General features: G+C 51.8%; 1 protein-coding gene across 2 annotated transcripts in view; it reads right to left on the bottom strand.

Moving 5' to 3' along the window:
* Positions 1-17,477, bottom strand: part of UBE2L3 (ubiquitin conjugating enzyme E2 L3) — a 43,832-nt gene that overhangs the window by 22,384 nt on the left and 3,971 nt on the right. Inside the window, exon 2 of one of the 2 annotated variants that reach the window (XM_032603226.1) lies at positions 7,654-7,749. The exons of the other annotated variant lie outside the window; for it this stretch is intronic. Within the exon in view, the coding sequence (XP_032459117.1) occupies positions 7,654-7,749 (96 nt within the window). The remainder of the gene's footprint in view (positions 1-7,653; positions 7,750-17,477) is intronic. 2 annotated transcript variants of the gene reach the window in all.

Genomic DNA, 17,477 nt, shown 5'->3' with positions numbered 1-17,477 from the left:
CAGTAGGTCTGGGAGCTACCTACTCATGGTCATCAAGTAGTTAATTTCTTCCATTTGGTGGTGGTTTTAGCAACTGTAAAACAACTCAAGAAATGTGCATCAGATACTTTTATCTATGTACTTCAGGGAGGAGCTAAAGCAGAGGATATGGGGTAGGGGTCTGCTCCAGGAAGGCCCCATAGGGTTCTGCCCAGTTACACAGGGGCCCTGGATAGTCAAAACAATCTTGAAAAAGATCACAGTTGGAGAACTCACATTTCCTGATTTCAAAAACTTACTACAAAGCTACAGTAATCAAAACAGTGTGGTACTGGCATAAGGACAGACATTCAGACCAACAGAACAGAATTGAGGGACATCCCTGGTGGCGCAGTGGGATAAGACTCCATGTTCCCAATGCAGGGAGCCCGGGTTTGACCCCTGGTCAGGGAACTAGATACCACATGCATGCCACAACTAAAGAGCCCATGAGCCACAACTAAGGAGCCCTGGAGCCGCAACTAAGGAGCCCACCTGCCTCAACTAAAGGAGCCCTCGTGCCGCAACTAAGGAGCCTGCGAGCTGCAACTAAGGAGCCCACCTGCCGCAACTAAGACCCAGTGCAACCAAATAAATAAATATAAAAAGGAACAGAACTGAGAGTCCAGAATTAAACCCTCACATATATGTTCTATTATTTTTTTTATTTTTATTGGAGTATAGTTGACTTACAATGTTGTGTTAGTTTCTGCTGTACAGCAAAATGAATCAGTTATATGTATATCCACTCTTTTTTAGATTCTTTCCCCATACAGGCCATTACAGAGTACTGAGTAGAGTTCCCTGTGCTACACTGTAGGTCCTTATTAGTTTTCTAGCTCTATTAATTTTTGAAAAGGATGCCAGAATCATTCAATGGGAAAAAGCAGTCTTTTCGACAAATGGTCCTGGGAAAATTGTACATCTACATGCAACAGAATGAAGTTGGACCCTTACCCTATACCATTTAAAAAAACTCAAAATGGAACAAAGAGCTAAGTTCAAGAGTTAACACTAAAAATTCTCAGAAGAAAACATAGGGCAAAACCTGCATGACCTTTGGCAATGGTTTCTCAAATATGACACTGAAAGCACAGGCAACAATAGAAAAAATAGGTAAAATGGACTTCATGAATATTAAAAACTTTGTGCATCAAAGGACACAGTCAAGAGAGTAAAAAGACAATCGAGTGGGAGAAAATATCTGCAAATTATATATCTAGTAAGGGTTTAATATGTAGAATATATAACGAACTCCTTTAACTCAAAGACAAAGAGACAAAAAACCCAACTCAGAATGTGTATAGCAGCTTTATTCAGAACTGCCAAAATCTGGAAGCAATCAAAATGTCCTTCAGGAGGTGACTGGATAAACAAACTGTGTACATTCAGACAACAGAATATTATTTGGTGCTAAAAAGAAATGAGCTATCAAAACACAACGAAATCTTAATTGCACATTACTAAACGAAAGAAGCCAATGTGAAAAGCTGCTGTATGATTCCAACCATACGACAGTCTTGAACGTCCAAACTATGAAGACAGTTAAAAAAAAAAATCAGTACTTGCCAGGAGTGGGGAAGGATTGAACAGACAGAGCACATAGGATCTGAGGCAGTGAAACTACTCTATATGATACTCTAATGGTGGATACATGTCATTATACACTGTTCAAACTCACAGAATGTACAACACCAAGAGTGACTCCGATGTAAACTGTGCCCTTTAGGTGATTATGGCGTGCCAACGTTAGGTGATTATGGTGTGCCAACATAGGTTCATCAGTTATAACAAATGCCCGGCTCTGGTGGGGGATGTTGATAATGGGGGAGACTATGTGGGGGAGGGGGGAAGGGGTATACCTGAAATATCTGTCCTTCCTCTTAGTTTTGCTGCAAACCTAACACTGCTCTTAAAAAAAAAAGTCTTTAAGGGATTTCCCTGGTGGTGCAGTGGTTAAGAATCCACCTGCCAATGCAGGGTACATGGGTTCGAGCCCTCCAGGAAGATCCCACATGCCACAGAGCAACTAAGCCCATGCGCCACAACTACGGAGCCTGTGCTCTAGAGCCTGCGAGCCACAACTACTGAGGCTGTGTGCCACAACCACTGAAGCCCACGCGCCTAGAGCCTATGCTCCACAACAAAGAGAAGCCACCACAATGAGAAGCTCGCGCACTGCAATGAAGAGTAGCCCCCGCTCTCCATAACTAGAGAAAGCCCGTGAGCAGCAATGAAGACCCAATGCAGCCAAAAATAAATACATAAATAAAATGTTTTTAAAAGGAGGGGGCGGTTAAAGAACTTTAGACATTCCCCCAAAGATATACAAATGGCCAATAAAAACGTGAAACAATGCTCAACATCCTTAATCATGAGGAAAATGCAAATCGAAACCACCACTGAGATTCCAATTCACATCTACTAGAATGGTTATAACTTTAAAAAAAAAAAAAAAAAGGAAAATAATTGTTGGTGAGGATGTGGAAAAACTGGAATACTTGTGCACTGCTGGTGGGAATGTAAGATGGTACAGCCACTGCAGAAATCAGTCTGGCAGTTCCTCAAAGAGTTAAACACAGAGTTACCATGTGATCCAGCAATTCCACTTCTACATATTACCCCGAAAAACTGAAGATGGGACTCAGGCAGATACCTGCATACCAACGCTCACAGCAGCATCACCCACAACAGCCAAAGGTGCAAATGACCCCAGCGCCCATCAACAGATGGATAAACAAAAGGAGGTGTACACTGGGACATCCCTGGTGGTCCAGGGGTTAAGACTTCACACTCCCACTGCAGGGTGCACGGGTTCGATCCCTGAACAGGAAACTAAGATCCTGCATGCTGCAAGGTGAGGCCAAAAAAAAAAAAAAAAGGTGGTGTAGACATATAAAAGAAAATTATTTATCCATAAAAACGATGTTCTGATACATGGTATGATGTACATGAACCTTGAAAAAATTATGCTGAGTGAAATAAGCCAGATAAAAAAGGATAATTTTTTTTTTTTTTTTGGTGGTACGCGGGCCTCTCACTGTTGTGGCCACCCCATTGCAGCTCCAGACGCACAGGCTCAGCTGCCATGGCTCAAGGGCCTAGCCACTCCACGGCACGTGGGATCTTCCCGGACCGGGGCACGAACCCATGTCCCCTGCATCGGCAGGCGGACTCTCAACCACTGCGCCACCAGGGAAGCCCAGGACAAACTTTATATGATTCATTTATGTGAAATATCTACAATAAGCAAATTCATTGACATAGAGAGTAGATTAGGGAGTACTAGGGGTTGCGGGGTAGGAGAGCAGAGTGTTATTACTTCATGGCTATAGAATTTCTGTTTGAGTGATAAGTTTTGGAAATACAGTGATGATGGCTGCAAAACATTTTGACTGTAATTAATGTCACTGAATTGTACACTTAAAAAGTTCTGTAATGGCAAATTTTATGTCATATATATTTTACCACAATAAAAAAAATTGATGAAGCAAAATTTTTAAATTTTTTAAAAGAGAAACTTTAAAATTAGGAATTTTGAATAAACAAAATTTAAAAGAAAACACTAAGCTGAAAATTATTTGTCCCAGACACAAAGGATTAATACACAGAATTCCTGCAATTTGACAAACATACTAAAACCTTATTAGATAATAGACTGTAGAGACATAAACAGTCAATAAATAAGTGAAAAAACCTTCAACTGCAAAAACAAAATTTTAAATACAAATTACTATGGTCCGAATGTTTGTGTCCCTCCAAATTCCTATGTCAAAACCTACCGCCCTGGACTTCCCTGGTGGCACAGTGGCTAAGAGTCCGCCTGCCAATGCAGGGGACACGGGTTCAAGCCCTGGTCAGGGAAGATCCCACGTGCCACAAAGCAGCTAAGCCCGTGAGCCACAAATACTGAAGCCAGCACACCTAGAGCCCATGCTCCACAACAAGAGAAGGCACCACAACGAGAAGCCCACGCACCACAACAAAGAGTAGCCCCCACTCACCACAACCAGAGAAAGCCTGTGTGCAGCAACGAAGACCCAACACAGCCAGAAAAGCAAAAACAAAAACCTACCCCCCCCAAGGTGATGGTGTGGGGAGGTGGGGCCTCTGGGAGGGGATTAGACCACCAAGGCAGAGCCCTCACGAATGGGACTGGTGCCCCTTCTGCCAAGCGAGCAACAGCCTGTGACTCGTGAGAAGAGGGTCCTCACCCAACTAGCACTGATCTCAGACCTACAGATCCCAGGACTGTGAGAAATAAATTTCTGTTGCTTATAAGCTCAGCTATCTAGTATTTTGTTATACAACAGCCCAAATGGGACAAAGACACAAATCAAGCTGAGAACTTTTGCACCTATCAAACTGACAAGAATTTCTTCCTGCGTGTTGTTTCATGGACCCTCTGTTAGGGCAAACAGCGTTCCAGAGAGCCCCCGAGTGAGACTAAGCATTTAACATGTGCACTTACTGAACTTTTACAACAGCCAGAAGGGAAGCGCTCCTTTTAGAGGTGAGGACGCTGGGACTAACTGTGTAGCTGGCCCAAGATCACCACCCCTCCAGTCAGAGGCAGGGCTGGGGCTCTCCCCTTGGGCAGCGGGACCCCACAGCCTGGGTGCTGAAGCACGTGCCGCTCAGAACCCCCTTTAAAAATGCTCAGCAACCTCCACAACAGCCAAGGACACGTGTGGGCACTTGTGGGCACTTGTGCAGACAGTACCTGTAGGAGTATAAACTAGCACAACCTTTCTGGAAAATAATTTGACAACATATATAGCCCTAAAGATGGTTTTTCCTTAAATATAGTACAACCCTGATCCTAATGGAATATATAATACAGAATACTGTATCTTAAGATCAGAATCTAAAATAAAGATGACTATATTGTACACCTATAACTTATAAAACATGGGCTATTGGATAGTTACTAAAACTTATGTTCATGAAGAGTTTCAAGGCAATGACCAAATAATGATAAAATTATGATATCAGCAACTGGCCCATTAAAGGGAGTGTGAGCACCCGGTTAGGGGTGGACACGCCCACTGGGAGAGAAGCCTCAAGAAGGTTCACCACTAGGCCCCTGTTCCTGAAGGGCAGGTGCCAAAAACTCACTAAACTGAATTTCTTCATAATGGGATTATGGGATTCTTTTCTTCCTTAGACCTTACATCTGAATTTTAAATGGAAAAATGTTATATAAAAACAAGTGTTTAGGGCTTCCCTGGTGGCGCAGTGGTTGAGAGTCCGCCTGCTGATGCAGGGGACACGGGTTCGTGCCCCGGTCTGGGAAGATCCCACATGCCACAGAGCGGCTAGGCCCATGAGCCATGGCCGCTGAGCCTGCGCGTCCAGAGCCTGCGCTCCGCAACGGGAGAGGCCACAACAGTGAGAGGCCTGCGTACCGCAAAAAAAACACAAAAAAAACAAGTGTTTAAAGGGAATCAACCTGAACTGCCATGGTAACGATGAAGTGCCCTCGCCGTCGCCCCCTGAGGTCTGGGCCTGCCCTCTCTCTGAATTGCAACCAGGGTGGATTTGCCAGGTGGCTTCCCCAGGACCAGCAAGTACCCTGTTGTAAAGGCCCACTTCCCAGGGGGCCACATCTTTATCAGCCTGGCCCTGCTTTTCACTCCAGCTGGATGGATCCCAGGTGAGTTTGGGGAGAAGACCCCTTGCTGACCCAGCCCCTACAGAGCAGGAAGACCCGAGGCCCAGGTGTGGGGTACTAGTGGGGACCCTGGACAGAGCAGTTGCCAACTGCTTCCTTGAAACTCTCCTCACGCCAACCCAGGGGCCAGAGAAGTAGGAAGAGGCAGCGTGAGCAGGGCGAGAGGAGCCCTGGCCACAGCCCTGTCTCCAGGCACAGCTTCCCCAGATGCTCCAGACACTGCCTGGAGCCTCGGCCCAGGCCACTGGGACTCTACCAGCCATCTCCACCCGGGGCTCAATGAGAAGTCGCCCGTTCCACAGGCTCTGCCGATGCAACACCAGGGAGGCGCCTGCCAGACAGCCACCTACCCTTGGAGCCGGCTACTGAGCTCCCACGGTAGGCTGCCCAGCCTGACCACTTAAAACTGTCCCGGTCATTCTTATCATTTTTCAAAAGATCCACATCTTAACTATTCACCTATTTTATCAGTAGGAAACAAAATCTCAATTAGGAAAGTGCCAGGGGTCAGATGGTCTTGGCCATCCTTCCACTCAACATCTAATAGGTCCCCACAGTGGGCAAGGGCTGGGGGCAAAACCAGGCTGGACGCTGCCAGGTTTATAATTTTTGGTGTGCACTGAAACACTATAAAGCATATCTTTCCTTAGTTATCCAAATGATTATAAAAATAAACTACAAATCCAATATTTGCTGTTCAAGTTCCAGGGACTGTTAAATAAGCATGACCTAGAACCAGTGTCAAGAAGGAAGCATCTCTGATCAGCGTGCTCTCTGCTTGGCTCTGGCAAAGTGACCCATCTCTTCGTGAGGAGCGATTTTACACTGGGCGGCAGGGTGGGGGGGTGCGGGGGGAGGGGTGAGGCACAGGGGAGGGGGGATGAAAGGAGGCGGCGGGAGGTGGGAAGAACAGGAAGGAACAGGGGTCACTGGCACAGAGGGTCTCTGTCGCAAGCCGGGGACATGGAAGGCACATGACGTCCAAGTAAGGCTGCCTCCGGCAAGCGGGCAGGAGCAGAGGCCAAGATGGGCAGGAACAGAGGCCAAGACGCACCCCTCCACGTCCAGCAAGAACCCAATGACCTGACACTGGAAGAAGCAAGGTCCCCAAGAGACAAAACAGAGCAAGAGAAAAGCAAGAGGCTGGACAAGAGCCATGGCTAGGAGTTGAGAGGAAGTGGCAGGACAGGAGTGAGGACCTCAGGGCCAGGGCTGGACCTGCCGAGCCGGGGCTGAGGACGTGGGCCAGGTGCTGCCAGAAGCAGTTCTGGGAGGGCAGGGAAACCAGGGTCACAGCTGGAGTCAGCATGGGACAAGCCTCTGGAGGGGGAGATGAAGGGCTGCAGAAAGAGTAGATGCGGAATCCAGAGGGCAGGGAGGCCATAGGAAGCCGCGGTGAGGAGGGGGCCCGAGCGCCCAAAGGAAGTCTGGGCGACAGGGAGTGGGGGCGTGGGGGCAGATGCCCCAGAGAAACACTGGGGGGCCACTAGGCCAAGGGACTTGAGACCAATGGGAGGCACAGACTGGAGGGTCCCAAGAATAAAACCTGGAACACAGGTGTCCAGAGGGTTAGAAACACAAGACGCAAACCCAGGCAGGAGAGCAAAGAGAAGACATGGATGATAACACCCGCTACCTCCCAAGAGAGGTCGGAGAAAGCGGCCCGTCTGGACAAACGCGGCCAGGCAGAGAGAAGCCAAGGAAGAGCAGGAGCACAGACACACGTCCTTTCCGGGCCGACCCTCACAGGCCTGGAAGGCTCGGACCTCAGAATGTCAGGAGACCAGAGCCCAGATGGGCTCCCCTTCAGGGCCCTGCCCTGTGAGCCTCCGCGACAGCCGCCTCGGGCACCTGCTGGCCGCCTAGAGTCAGAGCCGCCTTGGGAGCAGAGGGAGAAGCCCGCAGCACACACATCAGCGTAAAGAATAATCTGGTAAGAAGTGGAGGTGTTCAATACTCACAGGAACAATAAGCCCTTGCCAAGTCAATAAATTAGCTTCATCAACCTGGATGTTACGGAAGTTTTTCATCCCACATTTGCGGATTTCTTCAAGCTCCTGTTGATTGACAAAGCATAAAGGGGTGTCAAATAGGGGAAAGCACCACACGTTAGATCCCTCCTGACTCCCTCAAATTAAACCAAGTGCCGACACCGCCACCAAGGCCATCTCAGAGCATGGCTGGATGCCCTGGCCTGGTTAAGAGGCCTGGAGCCGCAGTGGCCCCCTTGACCCGTACTCCAGACCAAGACAAGCACCCACCTCAGTGAACCCACAGCCCCAGTGGACGATCCCCTCCCCTATGGGCTGTCCCCACGCAGCAGGGGCACAGGCCAGGTGCTGCAGACCTGACTCCTTCCAACCCAGATCTATGAAGCGCTGCCTCCGTGTAAAGGTGAATGGAACTGGGGAAGAGAAGCAAACAAACCCACAGTTTTCCACCCAACGCCGGAGTGCAGTTTCAGAAGGGCTCTCCCTCCACAGGGCACATGGCTGGGGCCTGACGACCCAGTCTGGGGCTGGAGGGGGGGTGGGGGAGGATGGAAACCTTCACTAAGCCTCGGTTTCCTCTGCTGCAAAAGGGCATTGAGACCCAAAGATGTAGACAAGGAGGGGGAACCATGCTATGTGCAAGAAAACGCCTTGCAAATATATGAGGGGTTGTTATCATACAAATGCCACTTCATCCAGAAAGCACGGCCAGCCAGGCGACATCAGGGCCCTGTCCCGTCTCTAGCCTAGAATTGTCTGTCACTTGTTTTTCAAAGCTGCACTAGCCTGACATTTCCCACCGCTTCCCCAACAACTCGAGTGACCGTCCAACAGGTGTTAATGGCCCAAGCCACCCACTGCACAGCCACCCGCCCACCTGGGTCCCCCATGCTCCTCCATCCTCAGAGCCTAGAGTGAGGCGCTCCCCCACCACACCCTGACCCGGCTCTCGTCCACAACACAACAGCGTCCTCCGCATCTCCTGGATGCCTCTCTCTCCAACCCCACAGCACCACCCAGCCCAGCCCTGCCTCCTCCGCAGGGCCCACAGGATGGCGTCCCACAGCCCGGGCTTCCTCCTCGCTGGTCTGGCCCCCGCAGCCCTCTAGAACCAGGAAGCCCCTTCATGTTTGGTGCCGTGGCGCAGGATGGCACAGAGGCTCTGAACCAGCCCCCCCAACCTCTGCGTCCCACATTCCCATCAAACGGCCAGTGTACAAGGCACCCTGGGGGATACGAGATAAGGAAGGAGAAGAGTCCCGAGAAAGGGGGCTGAGCCGATGTTACTGGTGTGCCTGGCACGGGGCAGGATAAGGAGCACAGTACATCAAGTGACCGCACAGAGGAGACAGGTGGGACACGCTGCTGCTTGGTGGCAGGGGCCAGGCTGAGTCTCTTCCCACAGGGAAGACTGCTGCTTGCCAGCCCTAGCTGCCCACCACACTCGTCGGCCTGGGCCCCAGGCCCAGAAACTCTGGTCTAGCAGGTGTTGGGTGGATAGAAATGGGGATTTTTAGCAAGCTGCACAGTGAGAGGATGAGCAATTTCTAAGCAATGCTCAGCTTCCACGAGGAAGATGCTAGTGGCCACGGCCCCAGCAGTGGGGGAAGGGGTGGCCTGGTCCCTCTTCCTGAGCCCGCAGGAGCGGAAGCATGGAACCTGAGAGACCACCCGACCGGCCAGCTGTCAGCTGGTCCTCCTACTAATGCCCAGGGCTCATCAGAAAGGCTCCCCTGGGGATTATGAAGCCTGGGCACATTCAGGAAGGGGAAGAAACAAATCTCACACCCACGCTCCCACTCTGGTCCACTCCCCAAACAGAATGTAAGCTCCAAAAGAGGAGGTGCACGGCAGGGGTCAGGAAGCCCAGGAGCCCATGGTCACACACAAATACAATATCTGCTTAGTGATCTGGTGAGTGATCGGATGGGAAGCAGGGGATTGGAGAGGGGCGAGGCTCTGGGGTAAACAGGGCTCTCTATGTGCTGGGACCTTCAGGCCCTTGGCTCAAGGCACTAGAGTAAGATTCTTGTCTAGAAACAGAAGAGACCAAGTCCCGTAGCGCTGAGTCCTACCAAGCTAAAAAATGTTTAAACCAAATACAGATGGGAAAAAATTCCAGATAGAATTGTGAAATTAAGACAAACAGGGACTTCCCTGGTGGTCCAGTGGTTAAGACTCTATGCTACCACTGCAGGGGGCACGGGTTCAATCCCTGCTCAAGAAGATCCTGCATCCCGCATGCCGCACAGCAAGGCCAAAAAATTAAAAAAAAAAAAAAAAAAGAGTAAGAAAGAAGAAACAACAGAGAATAGATTCAATATTCATAGGACAAAATAAATTTTAAAATAATCTATAAATATACTTTACAGCTTCAGAAATCCACACACTAACACCACAAGGTATGGGTAATAAACACAAGGAGGTACATTTCAAAGGAAATTACAAAAACGTGGCAGGTAGGACTGTCCACCGTAACTTGGCAGTGAGAAACTGAACCTTGCTCAAGAAACGTAGGAGTGGCGTGTTGGCAGGGGTGCAGGGCGGGCAACTATCATGCTCTGATATCAAGAGACACGGGAACAAAGACGGGAGCTGCTCAGTGCGAGGAGGACAGCAACCCTGCTCCCCGCCCTGCCCCCCACCACCCGCAGGAGAAGATGGTGATGCTGTGACAGCAGAGCTGGGAGGCTTGGGAAACCCGGAGCACGGTTACCGGGTAAGCTCAAGTCACCTCGCTGTCAAGTGACGCTCAGCAAAGATGACGAGGCAGGTGCCTTTGCATAGTTCTAAACAACAAGAAGTGGGTATAAGGCAGAAGTAAGAGAAACCAAGACAAACAAGCCGGCCATCCAGTCCTGTCATCTTCAAGGAATGCCAGGCAGCCCCTGGGAGTTTCTCAACAGGGCAGCGCTGAGCCCTGCCCACTAGATGCCAGGCCTGTGACACTGCTCCACCCAGCTTCCCACCCTCCAGAGCCACAGCCGCTGAGAACCACTGACACTCTTGGGGGCCGGGACGCTGAAAGTCCTGAGATGCACAAGACAGTCCCGCAGACATGAACTGATCAGCCCGAAATGCCAATCACGCCTCCACCGAGAACAAGCTGAAGACCGACTCAAGTCATTCAGAAAAGAGACGGGGGTTCCCCTGGTGGCACAGTGGTTAAGAGTCTGCCTGCCAATGCAGGGGGCACGGGTTCGAACCCTAGTCTGGGAAGATCCCACATGTCGTGGAGCAACTAAGCCCATGCGCCACAACTACTGTGCCTGTGCTCTAGAGCCCGTGAGCCACAACTACTGAAGCCCGCGCGCCTAGAGCCTGTGCTCTGCGACAAGAGAAGCCACCACAATGAGAAGCCCGCGGACCACAACCAAGAGAAAGCCCACGTGCAGCAACAACGACCCAATGCAGCCAAAAATAAATCAATTAAACAAATAAATTTATAGGAAAAAAAAAGAGAGACGGGTTCATCTGAAGGCCTAACAAACCCTCCAGCATGATTGCAGCCTGTCACTGAAGATGAAGAACGGGGGAAGGAACGGCAAGGAGGCCACATCGATTCAGAGTTGGAACGTCCGACGGATGGTGGGAGAAAGAGGGGTCCAGCTCCAGAACGAAGTTGGGAAGACCAAAGCCAAGAACCACAGGGACTGACAAAACATGCCCCACAAAGGTCTGCGACAGTTCTGCGAGAGCAGTTGGTTGGCTGCTTCAGGCAGATGGAACAATGCTGACAGGCCGAGAGAGACACCGGGGAAGGAGAACCAGACACTCACACGTCCCCCTCCTGGTGGGGAGCGGGCTTCCTGGGCAGGGTGAGTGGCAAGGGAGAGAGAGGGCTGCACTCCTCAAAGCCCAGAGGGAGAACTTGGCGTGTCGCCAACACTCTAGGCCAAAGCGTGGCATCAGGCACAAGCGACCACTGCCCGACAGCCCCACGGGCACCAGCAGGGGACACGGTCTGGCCCCAGCAGGAGACTTGCTGGTCCCTGAGCAGAGACAGGGAGCAGGACACATTATACACAGCACACCCTCGTCTCTCAATGCAGTGTACACATCTGAGCTGGGGAAGAATTAACCAAGTCTCTGTTTCTTTCCTTCTTTGATATTCGACTGTTTACAGTCTCCCTGGGTAATCCTCACACACTTGAGGAGCCCTCAGGAGCCAGTGGTTCCTAATCAGTGTGAGGCCATGGTCCTCTTTAAGAAATCCAGACATACTATGTGTAAAACAGATAACCAACAAGGACCTATTGTATAACACAGGAACTATACTCAGTATTTTATAACAACATATAAGAGAGGGCTTCCCTGGTGGCGCAGTGGTTGAGAGTCCGCCTGCCAATGCAGGGGACATGGGTTCGTGCCCCGGTCCGGGAAGATCCCACGTGCCGCGGAGCGGCTAGGCCCATGAGCCATGGCTGCTGAGCCTGCGCGTCCAGAGCCTGTGCTCCGCAACGGGAGAGGCCACAACAGTGAGAGGCCTGCGTACCGCAAAAAAAAAAAAAAAAGAGAAAAGAAGTTGGAAAAGAACATATATATGTGTATATATATAACTGCATCACTGTGCCGTACACCTGAAACACAACACGGTAAATCAACCATACTTCAACAACAAAGAAGAAAAATGAAATCCAGACAGATGTACAAAGGAAAAATCAGCTGTCTGAGTCATGGCTGCTTCAGATGTTAAATCAATGCTATGGACAGCAAGCGTCAAGGTAGGGGGCACTGGTTACAGTTTTTTAAAAAGGCATATTTAAGGGAAAAAAAGGCATATTTAATATCATGGTGTAATTTCCTATTTGCTAAATGGAAAAAAGCACAATGCGCCCCTAAAGAACTACAGAAAGTAAAGCTGAAGGTCTTCCTGGCTGTTGAAGCTGGGTTAAGAGAGCGGAGCTGCTCTGGGGACCTACGGGGGTGTGGGTGGGTGGGGCCTACAGCAGAGGCCAACAGCTTCACGGGAGAGGCTGACACCAGCCCTGAGGGAGGGGGAGGATGGACCCTCGGGTGAAGAGAATAGGTGTCCCCGTGGGAGACGCAGGCAGAGCCGTAGAAGGAAGGAACCCCTGGGTGGTTTGGGAAGCAACAGGAACAGAGCTTGGCTGGAAAGGCTACTAATTCTGGGGACTCGGCCAGGGTGTGGGTCCCAGGCGCAGAGGGGAATGAGGGGTGCCTGACTCCCGTGGACCCACAGACTGAGAACCTCCAGAGAGCACCAGGCACCTGGGCCAGGGGTCCTGGGCCACAGTGAGGGGCACCCCTCCTTGAGAACAACCCAGCCTTCCAGCAAAGAAGAGACCAAGTCCCTGACTCAGTGTCACTTCCACATCTGCAAACAAGCTCCTACCAGAGCAAAGGCCTCCCACCGGGCCAGCACACAGAAGCAAGGCGAGGAGTCCCTCTGACAGCAGCAACAAGTCTGCGCCGACAGAAACCCGGAAACCGGTCTGAACTTTTCTTAGAAGGTGCATACTGTGACTTATATTGCTTATTCTACTGTTGAACCTTCTCTGCTGAACCTTCCTATGGGCGATAAAAGCAGAATATTTCAATCCCCAACCATTCTCTTCAACATTTATTTTATATATAATACACAGAAACAATATTTTGATTTGGTAGGTGGTTGCTTCAACAAATCATCAGTGGACCAGGAAGAGCAGAGGACTCTGGAGTCAGACAGGCCCGGGCTCAACCCAGCCCCACCCTTCACACCACCTGAAGCTCGAGTCTAGGAGTCTAGTCTTACGGTAGGAAGCTTACTCCATAGGGCCCTGCTGAGAATTACAAGAATCGCTGGATGTTGCTGAAGCTGGCAGGAGGTACTCAATTAGGGTTCGGTTCATTCCCCTCCACAACTGTGTCACCACACTTCTTAAAATCTAAGAGTGTCAGGGCACCAACGTACATATTCTATCTGTTCTATATAACAGGACATACACATGATATGACATTGGTGTTGACAGCCTACGACCAGAGCTCACGGGGGCCTTAAATGAGAAATGAAGATGTTTACGGTTAGCACAAAGCTTTCAGAAATGACCTGATCCAATTAAAAAGAAAAAGACAAAGAAGCATAAGACAGGGGCCTGCCAATGGCGCATCACACTCCCCTCCACAGGGCATTGTCACCTTCAAAATCCCAACAAAGCAGAACAGGAGGAGGCATGCTAGGGAAGATGCCAGCCTTTGTGCAAGAGTCGCACACCCCACCCAGCCACGTGAACAGCAGGAGCCAGACCCCAAGTGAGAAGCAGAGACCAGAGCCTCACGATGCCCCTGAGGGGGGTCAGGCCAACCCGCCAGCTTTATTTGACAGGAGGGAAGGCTGGAGAGAGGCTGAGAGGGGCCCAGTCACAGACAGACCTGGGACAGGGCAGAGCCAGGACTAGAGCCCGAGCCAGAGACGTTGTTCCATGGATGTCCAGCCACAGAGCGGTGGGCAAGGGGGGCGGGGGCTCCCATTCCCTGGTCAGGATCCTGGGGGGCCTGGCGGCCCTGGAACTGCACTTTCCCAGACTCTCGACCACAAAAGGACAAACATACACAGCCTTCACCTGAGCCCTCCATTTATGGTGAGTCACCCTGCAACTGTTTCTTCTGTGCCCGGAACACTTCTAGGCTCTCCCATCCAGGCAAAATGAAACCCGGCAGGTAGAGCCCAACATTCAAGGGAAAGTACAAGATCCCTGTCATATACCAGCCAGGTAACTGGTGGGACATTAATAATTTGAAAGAGCTACTTCTTGCTTGTGGGACTGTATCAAAGTGACTAATTTTGACAGAAATGCACTTTCCAAGCTTGCACAAAGGAACCAGTGGCAATGACACTCAATTATGACCTTAATGTAATTCAATACACTGTAAATCTAAAACATAAGGCTTCAAAGCTCCAGGACACGAGTCTCTTATTTCAGTGACTGCTCAGCCAAGGGGGCCCCACCACCATGTCTCCACAGCGAGCCAGTGGTTTGCCAGCTATGTCACACTCAGTTACTGCCACGATCGACACACTCAGCGATGGTCCTCACTCTATGAGGGAGTGTCACTGTCCCTTTGGAGAAATCAGGACACTGAGGCTCAGGGCGAGGACACAGATGAGCCTGCGGCAGAGATGAGGATCTGACCCAGGTCTTGGAGAACTCAACCACAGCACGCTGCTCCAGGGAGCAGGCCGCCTGCGCATGGTCGTGCCAACAGGACACGGCTGCAGGGGACACTCAGCGCTGCCCACACGCTCTGGCCCACTCTGCACGGTGGCCTCACTCCGGGATGCGTGTGTGCCTCCAACTGAACGGGGGTGGGCCTGGCACTCTGACCTGCACCACACACTCTGGAGTTCAGCATCCCAGGATGGAGACAGGGACAGTCATGTGGACCACGCAGCGGATCCACCTGTAAAGTGGCTTTCCTGTGCTGAGTTTCCCAATGACTGGCACGGGGGGCAGGGGGGGCGGGCGCACACATTTACAAACCATCTCAGGAAGGCTCAGGGGCCATGTGACTTTGGAGCTACAGCCACTGCCCAGCCCGCTCAGACAGGGAGCACCAGCAGAAGCACTGGACCTGATGCCAGTCCCTGCTTTGGCTGCACATGTGTCCACTGGGCCAGGGGCTGTCCGGCACACTTCACCCCTTTGCCGAACTTGCTAGTGAGAAGCAGAAACAAAATCTGGCAAGATAAGGAGTACGGAAAACTCCAACTGATACAGGCCTGGGACTATTCAAAACAGCACAAACCCCACCACCACCTAACCTGAGACGAACTTTACTCTCCATCCCGTCCCTTCTTACAGGAAGCCATGTGAAAAGCAGGAGAGAAACCCTGAGAGCAGGGAGCACCTGGCGGCCCCACCCGTGGGTGGTGGCCGGGCCTCAGCCTCCCGCCTGTCAGGGTCCTGCAGCTCTGGACACTAGAGACTGCGGCCAAGGCCTGGAGGACCTGGAGCAGGAGACCAAAGGCACAGTGTCCTTGACGGGACCGCCAGCCCAGCTCAGCAGCCTCACTGGCCCACACACTCAGCACAGGAAGAAAAAACACATGGGTGAGATTCTGAGACACTGATTTTGAATTCAAGAGCTGTGTAATTTTGCCAGAAAAAGTAAACATCTTTAAACAAAGACACGTTCACACAGCTGTCTCAGGAAACCTCTCACTAACCCTAAGGAACAGGTGACTTCAAGAGTCGGGAGGGCATGTGGAGAGGGGGACTTCCTGTCCTCCCTGCCCCAACCCACGACCCCCGAGGGCAGCACCATTTCCTCCAAACCCTCCCTCCCTCCCACCAGGCCACTCTCCTGGCTCCCGTGCTGACACCCACACTTAGTACATGCCAGGCGCTCTTCTGAGCGCTTGATATGTAGTAACTCAATCTTCACACTCATTCTTCACACAGATGACGTGACTAATGCACAGAGAGGTTAAGCAACTTGCCTGGGTTCAGTCAGCTAAGACGCGGTGGGTCAGGACACACGCTCCAGCACCTGAGCTCTTAATCGCTCTGCAGTATTCCACTCTCAATAGCTCTGCCCTGAATGGAAGACCCTTCCCTCCCCCTTTCTCCCGGGCGAGGGTGAGGCTCGCCCAAGCCCTCGAGAACACACAGAATGAGTCTGGACAGGAGACACATGCCAGCAGAGCCCTCATCAGCGAGCGGCCGCTTCTGGACGCCGCACCTGGGGCTCCATTGGATCCTCAACTGAAAGGCACAGCGTCTCTCTGCCACCTGTCCTGAAACCCACCCGTGCTGGCCTCGTGAGGCCCCTCGTGGAGAGGCAGCTCTGCCAGCGGCGGGGCCGATGGAGGGAAGGCTTGTCCTGGAGGGCCAGGCGCGCTGGGCACGCTGAAGAGGGTAAAACCAGGTCAGTCCCCAGTGCTTCTGGAAAGCGCCACAGGGGTGGCCTCCCTAAAATTCAAGGACGGGACCGAGCAAGGTAAGAAGCACACGGCCAGGGGTTACTACATCTGTTCTGAAGGATGAAAGCTCCTCACCCTCACCAGCTGCCCAGTAAGCTACCAAAGCCCTGCTCAGAGTGAAGGGCCAGACCAAGTTCGGCCTCCTCCCGCCAGAGGGGCTTATCCGCCCCCCCTCACTCCTCAGCTGGCAGGCGTCCAGCACACACAGGCAGCCCAGGACCTTTGTTCTAGGCTGGGCCATTCTTCTCCCTCCTTCAGCTCCTTGAGGGCACAGTGCAGAGGAGACCCCCCCGGAGCTGAGTCAAGGAGTCGCCCTGGTGCAGAGAGATGAGCCGGGTGGCCCCCGGAGGCCAAGGAGTGCAGAGCTCGCGGGCCCAGGGGATCCCAGGGCAAGCGGGGGAGACGAGACTGACAAGCCCAACCCCGGACAGGACACGCTGAGGAGTGCGGGTCCTGCCCTACTGAACCCGGATCCGGTTTCTGGGGGCAAGGCCTGGGCGTGAGCACTTCTCTCCAACGCACTGCCGCTTAGGGATGACGTGGGAGTGAGGAGCTGACTGGGGATGAGCACAAAGAACCCACTGAGCGATCCCAGGCAGGTGTCCACCACAACAGGGACGGCCTGCATTAAGGGCATGGCAGTGGAGATGCAGAAAAGACAGAAGGAGAAGGGAGATAAAGGCCTAGTTCAGCAGAATCTGGCAAGTGGCTCAATGTGGAAGGAAGGGATGAGGCAGGTTCCCCCAGGTTCTTCCTTGGTGATGGAGTAGACAAGTGGCCCATTAACTAAGGGAGGCAAGACAGATGTGGGGGCACAGGCAGGGCTCAGACCCGGAGGCCTGCAGGTCTGGCGCCATTCAAAGGAAACTCC

Source organism: Phocoena sinus, chromosome 14 (assembly GCF_008692025.1).
Source record: "Phocoena sinus isolate mPhoSin1 chromosome 14, mPhoSin1.pri, whole genome shotgun sequence".
In the NCBI taxonomy this organism is placed as follows: Eukaryota; Metazoa; Chordata; class Mammalia; order Artiodactyla; family Phocoenidae; genus Phocoena; species Phocoena sinus.
The sequence above is the reverse complement of the archived record's forward strand: the minus strand, read 5'-3'. Positions and strand labels throughout refer to the sequence as shown.